Below are 12,374 nucleotides of genomic sequence, written 5' to 3' on the forward strand. Positions count from 1 at the left end.
TAAATCCCAAGTATATATTTAGGCACAAACAGAAGAAAGCAGCAGAAGGCTTAATTTAAGAACACTGTTACTACTTTACTAATGATGTTTTACATAGACTTAATTTTCTGTAACTACTTCATTTAAAAAATATATATTTTTAATTTACTTATTGATGAGAAAGACAGGAAAGAGAGAAAAAAACCAGACATCACTCTTGTATATGTGCTGCTGGGGATTGAACTCAGGACCTCATGTTTGAGAGTCTAATGCTTTATCTACTGCGCCACCATCCAGATGACCGTTATGTCATTTACAAAAAAAAAAAAAAGCAAATTATAAAGAGGGAACTAACTAGAGCAACTTTATAAATAAATGAATGCTACCACATGTACAAAAAAAAGTTCACATAACGACTACAGGAAAATATGTCAGTTGTGTGGAGATATTTGCTCATTATGGGATTAATATTCTTCAAAGTTAATAGATATTAAATTGATTTTCATCCTGAATCTAAACAAATAGCAAGATGTTGATGCTATTAGTAAAAATCCAAGTAGTGCAGCTAGGAAGGTGACACAGTGACAGAAGTGACAAGTATAAGGTCCCATCCTTAGCACCACATATGCCTTAGTGATGCTCTTAGTTTTCTCTGTTTTGGGGGAAGAAGGAAGTACAAACATTTTTTTTGTTTCCTGAGTAGTCAAATGTGACAAAAGAACATAAGATTAAATTTTATTGATGAAAATAATAACTTACTTTTATATACCAACATAACTCCAATTTGAATAATTTAACATACAGTTCAACATAATGTTCACAATGAGAATAGGTGGAAACTGGGAATGAGTAACTGCAAGCTATTTATATCAAAACGGTCACTGAAACTATTAGGCCAGGCTTGGAACTTGACATCAACCAAGCAAAATCAGAGTACCCAATTGCCTGGAATGGGTACAGGATTCACACAGGCTAACCATAACCAATAAGCACCAGTCCCAGAGCTTTTGCTGAAATCACTGATGGTGGGGGAATGTGGATAAAATTGGTTGTTTTCACAGGAAACACTAATATATGAAGACATGAGATTGTAGTTACAATAATTACATGGTCTACCTAAAAATAAAAGTATAGAAAATCAATACCAAAAAAAAAAAAAAGTGCAGGAAATTTCTAGCAAAAGGATCTGAGCACTAGAAGTCAACCTTACCCAAGTTTAGCAATACCCCTATGCTTACACGTGGTAATATGTACACCCTATCATGTGCACCCCTGCACAGACCCATTTTACTAGCTTTTAAAATAGGTTCTTGCTAATTCTCAACAGGTAACAGTAGATTTTTAAGGAACATAAACTTCAGGGAGGTTGGGTGATAGCACAGCGGGTTAAGCACACATGGCACAGGCACAAGGATGGGCAGAAGGATCCTAGTTGGAGCCCCTGTCTCCCCACCTGAATAGGGGTCACTTCACAAGGGGTGAAGCAATCTATAGGTATCTTTCTCTCCCCCTCTCTGTCTTTCCCACCTCTCTCGATTTCTCTCTGTCCTATCCAACAACAACATTAATGACAACAATAATAATAACAACCACAATGACAAATAAAAAAAAGGAAAAAAAACCACATAAACTTCACAGAAATATATGCAGGGCTGGGGAGACAACATAATGTTTATGCAAAAAAGACTTTCACACTTGAGTTTCTGAAGACCCAGGTTCAATGCCCAGTAGCACCATGAGCCAGAGCTAAGCTGTACTCTGTTCCCTCTGTCTCTGTATGTTCTCTGTATTTTTCACTCATCAAAAGTAATAAAATATTGTTAAAGTATGCAAATTCCACTTAACAAATAAACTATATTACACATAAAAAAGCAAGTTGTCCTATTCCGTGTCACTGAGATTGCATAAATAAATCTTTTACCCTGATGTCATAATACTAAAGAATTACTTATACTACAACAACAACATATTCATATTACGATTTATCACTATCAAAATAAATGTAGATGTTTAAGAGGAAAAGATAATGTCTACCTATTCTCCCAATATTAGTACACTCAAATAAATATAACACGTTTACTGACCTCAAAAGAGTCATCTACAGCAACACAATAACACTAACTGCAAAAGAAAGACCATTGACACAAAAAAAGGAAATTGAGACCTTAAATGAAGTTATTCAGAACCTTTCATCCCCAAAGAAAAGAATATCCCTGCAGGTGGGAACCAGGGGCTAGAACCTGGGGTCTTGCGCACTGTAATGTGGGCGCTTAACCAGGTGTGCCACCGCACCTGGTTTTAAACAGAGCCCCTCATACCTACATTATTAACAATAGCCACTGAGTGGAAGTAGCCTAAATATGACTGGCTAAAGAAGTTATGGGATATGTAACATAATCCATGCAATACTACTCTGCAATCAAAAAGGATGATATTGTGTCCTTTGAGAAAAAATGGATGCACTGGAGGTAATTATGCTTAGTAAAATAAGAGATGAAACACAACTACGAAATGGTTACACTCTTTTTTTTTGTTTTTTTTTCAATTTTTAAAAATATTTACTGATGGAAAGTGTTGGATCAGTGAGAGAAGACAGAGCTCAACCTCATATGCATGTGGTTCTGAAATTGATGTACAGAACTACAATGATGTTCTATTTTCCCTCTTTTTATCTCTCTCCTTCAATGTATTTCTACACTCTTATGTAGAACATAGAGAATTGACACCTATGAACTTAAAAGAAGAATACACAGAAGCATACACACTGCTTTTAAGATTTTTAAAAAATGTTTCTTTCTTTTTCTTTTTAATTTATTATTTTTTTAACCAGAGCACTGCTCAGCTCTGGCTTATGGTGGCTCAGGGGATTGAACCTGGGACTATGGAGCCTCAGACATCAGAGTCTCTTTGCATATCCATTATGCTATCTACCCCCTCATGTGCCCACTCTTAAAATTTTTTGAACTATAGTGGTGAGGTTAGTATGGGAATATATCCTATAACCTATAGTCTTGTAACCCATTATCAATCACAAATTAAAAAAATAATAGTAATAATAATTTTTAAAAGATGAGCAGTTTAAGTTAAGGAAATAAAAAAAAAGTCTACTTACATCACAATTACAACCAAATACTCCATTAGAAAAAGAAACTAAGTTATAGGATTTGTCTCCCCAGCGTACTGTTGGATCTCCAGTAAGGGTCATTGTAGTTACCTGAAAAAATTACCTTAAATTAAAATGAGTGTAATATTGATCTTTAAATCTTTCAATCTTGTGACATATATTTTCTCTCACATTTCCTCTTTTGGTAAACTAGATTTAATGCAAATGTAATATGTTTAAGAAATGATAATTCTGAGCCTGCTTTTAGGTATTTCTAAAAATCTGAAGTTACTTAATCCTGTCAAAAAGGACAGTGTTTGGGAGTCCAGCAGTAGTGCAGCAGGTTAAGCTCATGTGGCGCAAAGCACAAGGACCTGCATAAGGATCCCGCCCCAGGCTCCCCACCTGCAGGGGAGTCGCTTCACAGGTGGTGAAGCAGGTTTGCAGGTGCCTTTCTTCCAGTCTTCCCCACCCCCCATTTCTCTCTGTCCTATCCAACAACGACATCAGTAACAACAACAACAATCACTACAACAATAAAACAACAAAGGCAACAAAAGGACATAAATAAATATATTTTAAAAAGGACAATGCTGAAATAATATCCATACAGGCTTAGAGAATATACAACTGAGAGGGCAAGGCTTTTCCAACTTGAGTAGAATTAAGTGCTTAGTAAGTTCTGGCCCATTACTGAGTCATAAAATTAACTTAGTACATCACCACAAACTTTTTTTTTTTACAGAAAGAAAAAATATATTTTATATATATATATATATATATCAGAGTATATCTCAAATAGTAAATGTAATTAATATTCTGTGCAACTTCTCTTTTATATTTGTTTTTGCATGTATCTATATGCACTTAAACTTGGGCTCCATATAAATGTATGTCTAATTAATGCAGTAAAAAAATGTCTGAAAGTTATGGAGAATGTTCTGCAAAGAGCTCTTACAGGGAAATGAAGAACTCAAGAACTATACCGTAAACTAATATTACCCCTCCAATAAAATAATTTTAAAAAGCAAGAAATAATCTATATTTACTTTAAGGGAGCATAAGAAACTTTCCTGAGGAGTGGTCTTGCTCTCAAACAAAAGAATCATGTGCCCTGGTTACTTCATGAATTTTTGCCCAAAATTTCTTTTTAAAAATGTATCTGGAAAACTTGTGTGGAATATGTCCATCACAAATCTGACTAGTCTTATCCTAGATGAGTACAGGGAATCTAAAGAAGTGTACCACAATAAGTGAAGATATGTACTTCCAAAATAATAGCTTATCTAATATAATTAAGCTCTATATGCTTTTTTTCAAATACACTTTTTTACATAAATGCTACTAACAACAAATAATTTATCAAAACAACTTTGAGGAGATAAATTCATAGTATGTTCCGTAAATCTAGTAAACAGATCTTGGTCTCTAACTTCCTATCTTTGAACTTAGGGAGTTCTTGGATATAAAATATGTTTAAATCGATATAAACAATGTGCAATAATTTACTACTTATTTATATAAAAGTTTCTGCTTGAAATGTATATATGTCATAGTTAAGAAAAATCCTAAGAGCCTATGTTATTATATATTTTTAAGTTTACTTTATTAACTTTGCCTATGTTATGATATATTTTTAAGTTTTTTTTCCAGTTTTATATGAAAGAAAAAAAGAGTGAGAAGCCAGAACCAGTCTTGTATATCGAACACTAGGGATCGAACCAGGAGTCTCAGGCAGTAGGTTCTGTCCTCTGTCAGCTAAGCTACTTCCCTAGCTGCAAGAGCAAGTATATTAGGAAAAAAAAAAAAAAGCCCTGTTTGTGTAGGAAGAAGACAAGTTGGTGGGAGACGTGTTGTGTGCTGACACTTATTATGGGGAGAAGTGAAATTCCCCTCTTAAAAAAAAGAAAGAACTGGAGCCAGGCGGTAGCATGGCAGGTTAAGGGCACATGGCGGAAAGCACAAGGATCAGCATAAGGACCCTGGTTCGAGCCCCTGGCTCCCTACCTGCAGGGGAGTCACTCACTTCACAGGCAGTGAAACAGGTCTGAAGGTGTCTTTCTCTGCCCCTCTGCCTTCCCCTCCTCTCTCGATTTCGCTCTGTCCTGTCTAACAACAACGATGATAAACAACAAGGGCAACAAAAGGGAAATTTTTTTTTGTTTTAAAAAGTAAAAAAAAAAAAACTACATATGTGACAACAACATCAGTCTTATAATCATCTTTCCTCCTAATAACATGATTTTATTTGAAAAAAATGCATGAGACCTCTAGGAAAAAAAAAAATGCATTGGAAGAAATAACCGAACAAGACATTTAACTACCTGAGAATAATCTTCTGGAGTTACATGTGGACTGCCATCTTCCAAAGAATATACCAGTAAACTGCTCTGAATCTTTTCTAATATAGTTAAATTTTCTTGATCAAGATTAATCAAATGATCTCGTGCCTAAAGAGCATGAAAATAATGACCAAATGTTACAAATTAAATACAATAATTCCAGAGAAATCTCAAAAATTGGTTATGGAAAGGGTTCATTAAGAAAAACACAGATTATAACCTTAGCCCATTGAGTTCGCTCCTCACTAGTTAATGCTGCTACTCCAGGTCCATCAGGTTCACTGTGGCACTTCTTGTGGATATATGTCAACTGCCTTATGGAAAAAATAATAAAAGATAATTCAAAGAGAAATAGGCATACTACTAGATATTTTGACATTTTATAGGTTGTAAAAGATATGTTTACCAGTAATAGTTTTAGTAGATAATGTTTACCAATGTTTAAATATTGTCTCTATGGGGTGGAAGCTTCTGTATATATCTGTTAAATCTATCTCATCTTTTGCTTCATTTAAAAAAATTAAAAATATATATTTTATCTGGGAGTCCGGCGGTAGCACAGCAGGTGAATTACACATGGCGCAAAGCGCAAGGACCCGTAGAAGGATTCGGTTCCAGCCCCCGGCTCTCCACCTGCATCGAAGTCGCTTCACAAGCAGTGAAGCAGATCTGCAGGTGTCTGTCTTTCTCTCCCCCTCTCTGTCTTCCCCTCCTCTCTGTTTTCTCTCTGTTCTACCTAACAACAACAACACCAGTAACAACAACAATAATAACTACAACAATAAAAAGGGTAACAAATGGGAAAATAAATAAATATAAAAAAATTCATTAATTTTTTAAATTTATTTTGGTAGAGACAGAGAAATCGGGGGATAGTATTTCAGATAGTATTCAAAGAAACAGATTATGATCTCAATCACAGGGGATCTTCAATAGCACGTATTTTTAAGGCAATTACATTGCCTGACAAAAACTAAAAGAAAATTTGATAAGCTAAGTAAATAGATTTAACTTATACTTTCAAATATGTACTTATGAAATCTAAAGTGGCCCAACAGGTAGCACAGTGGATAAAGCATTGGATAAAGCATGAGGTCCTAAGTTTCATGCCCAGTAGCACATGTACCAGAGTGATGACTGGTTCTCATTCTCTCTCTCTCTCTCCCTCTCTCTCCCTCTCTTCCTATCCTTCTCATTAATAAATGAAATATTTTTTAAAATCTAAGTAAGCACTACACCTTACCCTATCTCCCCATCTCCCTCTCTATTTCCAAAATAAATAAATGTTTTTTAAAAAAAATATTTAAATGAAGCAAAAGATGAGATAGATTTAGCAGATATATACAGAAGCTTTCACCCCATACAGACAAATATACAGTATCCTCAAACACACACACATGGAACATTCTTAAGATTTGCATGTGGGGACACAAAATAATTTTAATAAACATGAAAAGACTGAATTAATAAGAAATCTCTTTTCTGTTCACAATGATATGAGGCTAGTAGATATCAAATGAAAAAAAGAAAAGGGAAATCTTTAAAAATTTACAGTAAAATAAATGCTTCTGAATAAAACTTGGGTCAAGGAAACGTAAGAGACAAAAAAAAAAAGCGGATCATGTTCCCTGACTTGGAAACTATATTATTTTTTATTTATTTATTTTTTATTTAAGAAAGGATAAATTAACAAAACCATAGGGTAGGAGGGGTACAACTCCACACAATTCCCACCACCCAATCTCCATATCCCATCCCCTCCCCTGATAGCTTTCCCATTCTGTATCCCTCTGGGAACATGGATCCAGGGTCGTTGTGTGTTGTGGAACTGTATTATTAATCAACAGTTATAAAATTTTTTTTTAAAAACCAAACAGCATAGTCTGGCCAAAGAACTAGTATAATAGGCATGCAAAAATGACTATCATGCCTGAGACTCCAAGGCCCCAGATTTAATCTTCATCACCATCATAAGCCAGAGTTGAATAGTGCTTTGGAAAAACAAAACACAGTAGCCCAGTGGGCTAAGCGCACATGGCGCAAAGCGCAAGGGCAGGCATAAGGATCCCGGTTCCAGCCCTGGGTCCCCACCTGCAGCGGGGTCACTTCACAAGCAGTGAAGCAGGTCTGTAGGTGTCTTATCTTTCTTTCCCCTCTGCCTCCCTTCCTCTCTCCTTTTCTCTCTGTCCTATCCAACAACAACAATAATAACCACAACAACAATAAAACAAGGGCAGCAAAAGGGGGGGGGGGAGAAAAGAAAAACAGAACAAACAAGAGTATTGTGTTGGAAGAAAAATTGGGACTCAGGACCACTGGAATATAATACAGATCCCTGTCAGAGCAGAGCATTTCTCTCCAGATATATTTAATGTTTGACAAGGGGGCCCAAAGCAACGACCCAGTAATAACAACAAATAAGTGAAAAAATTAGAGGAGAATACAAAGAGGTACAGTGGAAGCAAAACTGAGTTTATAATTGAAGTTAGGAATCAGTAATACTGAAATTAAGGTGGGAGTAGATGGGGGACTCATTATATGACTCCCTCTATTTTTTGCCTCCAAGGATCACTGTGGCTCAGTGACTGCGCTATGAATCCAATGCTCATGGTGGCCATCTTTTTTATTTTTTCCTCCCATTGGATAGAACAAAGAGCAATTGAGAGAAGAGGGGAAGACAGAGAGGGGAAGTGAAAGACACCACTTGTGAAGCGACCCCCTGCTGGCGGGGAAGCAGAAGCTTGAACTGGGATCCTTGAGCGAGTCCTTGCGCTTCATTCTATGTGCATGCTTATCCCCGTATGGCACCGCCTAGCCACCCCCCCATCTACTTTTTGAAAATGTTGATAATGTATGAAATATAAACATACAAAATACTATATACTTATACTAGAATAGGTACAAAATATTTGTATGCATATAATACATACTACATAAAAATATACACGTTTATTATTTTTTTTCCTCCAGGGTTATTGCTGGGCTCGGTGCCTGCACCATGAATCCACCGCTCCTGGAGGCCATTTTTACCCCCTTTTTGTTGCCCTTGTTGTTGTAGCCTCGATGTGGTTATTATTATTGCCATTGTTGACGCAATTCCTTGTTGGATAGGACAGAGAGAAATGGAGAGAGGAGGGGAAGACAGAGAGGGGGAGAGAAAGACAGACACCTGCAGACCTGCTTCACCGCCTGTGAAGCGACTCCCCCTGCAGATGGGGAGCCGGGGGCTTGAACCGGGATCCTTTTGCATGCCACCGCCCGACCCCCCCATGTATATTATTTTTTAAATATCTCCATGTGCATGCAAATTAATTGTAATATATGTAGAAATTCCAATATAATAACAATGATTACTTTTGAGACAGGAATTTGAACTAGTAATGTTTCCCTTTTCTTCAAGAAGAATGTAATCAATAGGTTTATCAAAATTAAAAATTAACTTATGGGGCCAGGTGGTGGCATTAGGTGCTCACTTTAGGCTCAAGCCCCTGGTCCCCACCTGCAGGGGAAAGCTTTACAAGCTGTGAAGCAGGTGTCTTCAGGGTTCTTCCACCCAGTCCTTGTACTTTGCTCTACATGCGCTTAACCTGCTGTGTTACCACCAGACCCCCTGGAACAGATTTTTAAATCCACATATATAAAAATGAAGCTCTCTCCACTTACTGTCACCTTACTATTCAAATGAGACAAATATCCAGGTTTGAATCCCCAGAACCACGAGGGAGCACCATGCATAGCACCAGGGGAAGCTCTATGAATAGTGTAGCAGTGCTATGCTGTTTCTTTTTCTCATGTCCCACCCCCTCTGAAATTAAAAAAAAGAAAATAGAAATGTAATCTGAAAACCTGAGAATCTCTGGTGGGGTGATCAAACTTCCTTCGTGAAGCATATCAAATACAAAAATTCGGCCTCGACACAGAACTGCAATGTGACTTGAGGAGTGTCCTTCACTCTCTGGAAAAAAGAAACAGAAACTTCAGATCCATCTCTTCCAAAATTAAGTCTGTGTAAAACTACTCACAGTGAACAGGAAAAAAAGATACTCATCCTCCAGTATTTATCATCTATTTATCAAAACATCACATGATCAAGAACACTTTAATAAGTTAATGGTAGCATCTGCAACGTGGAGGCTGAAACACATTAAGATAGGAAGCAGAACAAACTGTTTATTGATCAGGAACCTAAGGGTAAGAATATAGCAGATAAGATTTGGGGTCTTCAAGGGAGTTGGGTGGTAGTAATGGGTTAAGCACATGTGGCCCGAAGTGCAGGACCGGCCTAAGGTTCCTGGTTGGAGGCCCTGTCTTACCCCCTGCAGGGGAGTCGCTTCACAGGTGGTGAAGCAGGTCTGCAGGTGTCTTTCTCTTTCCCTCCTCACTCCATTTCTCTCTGTATCCAACAACGATGACATCAATAACTACAACAATAATAACTACAATAATAAAACAACAAGGTCAACAAAAGGGAATAAAAAAAAAAAAGAAGTTTTTAAGAGTCGGCAGTAACAAAGTGGGTTAAGCGCACGAGGGCAAAGCGCAAGGACCCGCATAAGGATTCCAGTTCGAGCCCCCAGCTCCCCGGGGGAGCCGGTTCACATGCGGTAAAGCAGGTCTGCAGGTGTCTATCTTTCTCTCCCCCTCTCTGTCTTCCCCTCCTCTCTCTGTCTTATCCAACAATGACATCAATAACAACAACAATAAAAAACAAGGGCAACAAAAGGGAAAATAAATAAATAAATTTTTAAAGCATATTATATGTGAAATAATGTATTGCAAACAAGTTGCAGGATAAGCAAATGTTCTGGTAAGTATATTTTTCAGTGACTTATTTAATACATAACTAACTTGGTAGCTTACAATAACACAAATTTATTATCAGATAAGTCTTTTAGGTCTAAAAGGAAAATGTCAACATATCTGCCTTTCTTCTGGAGGTTCTAGTAAAGAATCTGTTTACTGGGGGACGGGTGGTGTACACCTGGTTGAGTACACATGTTACAATGAGCAAGGACCCAGATATGAGCCCCCCCATCCCCACCTGCATGGGGAAAGCTTTGCCAAGTGGTGAAGCAGTGTTGCAGGTGTCTGTCTCTCTTCCTTTCTATCTCTCTCCTCCCTCTTGATTTCTGGGTGTCTCTATCCAATAAATACAGATTTTATTATTTTTTTAAAAAGGAGACATTAGCAAAACCATAGGATAAAATGGGGTACAATTCCACTCAATTCCCACCACCAGATCTCTACATCCCATCCTCTCAGGCTGGAGTAATGGCTCTGCCTGTGGACTCTGAAATAGAGATAATTTTTTTAAAATTCTAAAAAAAAAAAAATCTGTTTCCTGTGCTGTTCTGATTTATAGAGGATACACAAATTCCTTTTCTCTGCATCCCCTTAATCTTTAAAGCCATCAATGGAAGACTATGACTTTCTCATACTGCCATTTCTTTGATTCCTCTTTAGTCTCTTTCACTTAATAGAACTCCTTTGATTGGTTTGGCCTCACATGAATGATGCAGAGTATTATGTCCATCCAAAGGTCAATTGATTAGCAATTTTAATTCTATTAACCCTTTGGAATATAACTAAAATAGTCCTACTAGCTATTTCTAAAACAGTGATCCCAAATGTTCATCTGCAATATTCCTGCCTTTAGGTTCATGATTAATCAACAATTTGTATGGCTTTATATGTTAACTCTTTTCAGCCACCAGGTTCCAGATGCTACCATGATACCTACTGGAAACTCCCTGGGAAGATCACCCCACCAATGTGTCCTCGAGCTCTACTTCCCCAGAGCCCTGCCCCACTAGGGAAAGAGAGAGAGAGACTGGGAGTATGGATTGACCTGCCAATGTCCATGTTCAGCAAGGAAGTCATTACAGAAACCAGACCTTCCACCCTTCTGCACCCCATAATGACCCTGGGTCCATACTCCCAGAGAGATAAAGAATAGGAAAGCTATCAGGGGAGGGGATGGGAAAAGGATCTCTGGTGGTGGGAACTGTACTCCTCTTACCCTATGGCCTTGTCAATGTTTCCATTTTATAAATAAATAAATTTTAAAAAAGAAGAAAGCTCACCTAACTGAGACTCAGAAATTGGAAAGTCATTAAACAGTCTTCTATAAAAGTAAGAACAAACTGGTAAAATAATATAACAAGGTAATCCTATGGGCCCATCTGAGATTTAACTGAGATCTGTAAATGAGATCTTGTTGTTTTCTCTGCTCAAGAAAATTATTAGTGAAGTGGTCCACGAGGTTGCACAGTGGATAAAGCATTGGACTTTCAAGCATGAGGTCCTAAGTTCAGTCCCTGGCAGCATATGTACCAGAGTGATGTCTAGTTCTCTCTCTCTCTCTCTCTCTCTCTCTCTCCTATCTTTCTCATTAATAAACAAACAAAATCTTAAACAAAAAGAAAAAAAAAGAAAATTACTAGTGAAGGTATCTTTGATATATAGAGGAATAAAATTTACTACTTCTAACACTCTCTCTCTCTCTCTCTCTCTCTCTCTCTCATTTTCCCCTCTCTTACCTCTCCAGGTCCTGATGGAATTGGGGTTTAGAGGCCGCTGGTCATCTTCCCCTAACACTTACCCCTCTGAGAGTATGGACCAAAGTTTTTTATGGGGTACAGAAGGCAGAAGGCCTGGCTTCTGTAATTGCTTCTCTGATGGGCAAGGGTATTGGCAGGTCAATCCATATCCCCAGCCTGTTTCTATCTTTCCCTAGCGGGATAGGGCTCTGGAGAGGAGAAATTCTGGGGCACATTAGTGATGTCATCTGCCTAGGAAGTTCAGGATGAAATCATAGTAGCATCCACAACTTGATGGCTGTGGCTTAGTGAGTTGCTGGAGAGATCCTGGTTGTATTTTGTTGAGTTTTCAGATGATTTTTTTGTTTTTTTCTAGTTTACGAGGAGCATGATCTGAGATAGCGCCTACTC

At 37.6% G+C, this 12,374-nt stretch overlaps 1 protein-coding gene across 5 annotated transcripts in view; it reads right to left on the bottom strand.

Moving 5' to 3' along the window:
• Positions 1–12,374, bottom strand: part of CROT (carnitine O-octanoyltransferase) — a 42,646-nt gene that overhangs the window by 10,640 nt on the left and 19,632 nt on the right. For 4 of the 5 annotated variants that reach the window (XM_060196300.1, XM_007531925.3, XM_016192054.2 and 1 more), the window contains 4 exons: positions 9,271–9,379; positions 5,645–5,738; positions 5,407–5,532; positions 3,092–3,193 (listed from right to left, as the gene is read on the bottom strand). In XM_060196300.1, coding sequence (XP_060052283.1) covers positions 3,092–3,193; positions 5,407–5,532; positions 5,645–5,738; positions 9,271–9,379 — 431 coding nt within the window. Of the gene's footprint in view, positions 1–3,091; positions 3,194–5,406; positions 5,533–5,644; positions 5,739–9,270; positions 9,380–12,374 lie in introns of those variants that run through there. The other variant, XM_060196303.1, reaches the window with a different exon arrangement.

Source organism: Erinaceus europaeus, chromosome 8, assembly GCF_950295315.1.
Source record: "Erinaceus europaeus chromosome 8, mEriEur2.1, whole genome shotgun sequence".
Classification (NCBI taxonomy): domain Eukaryota; kingdom Metazoa; phylum Chordata; class Mammalia; order Eulipotyphla; family Erinaceidae; genus Erinaceus; species Erinaceus europaeus.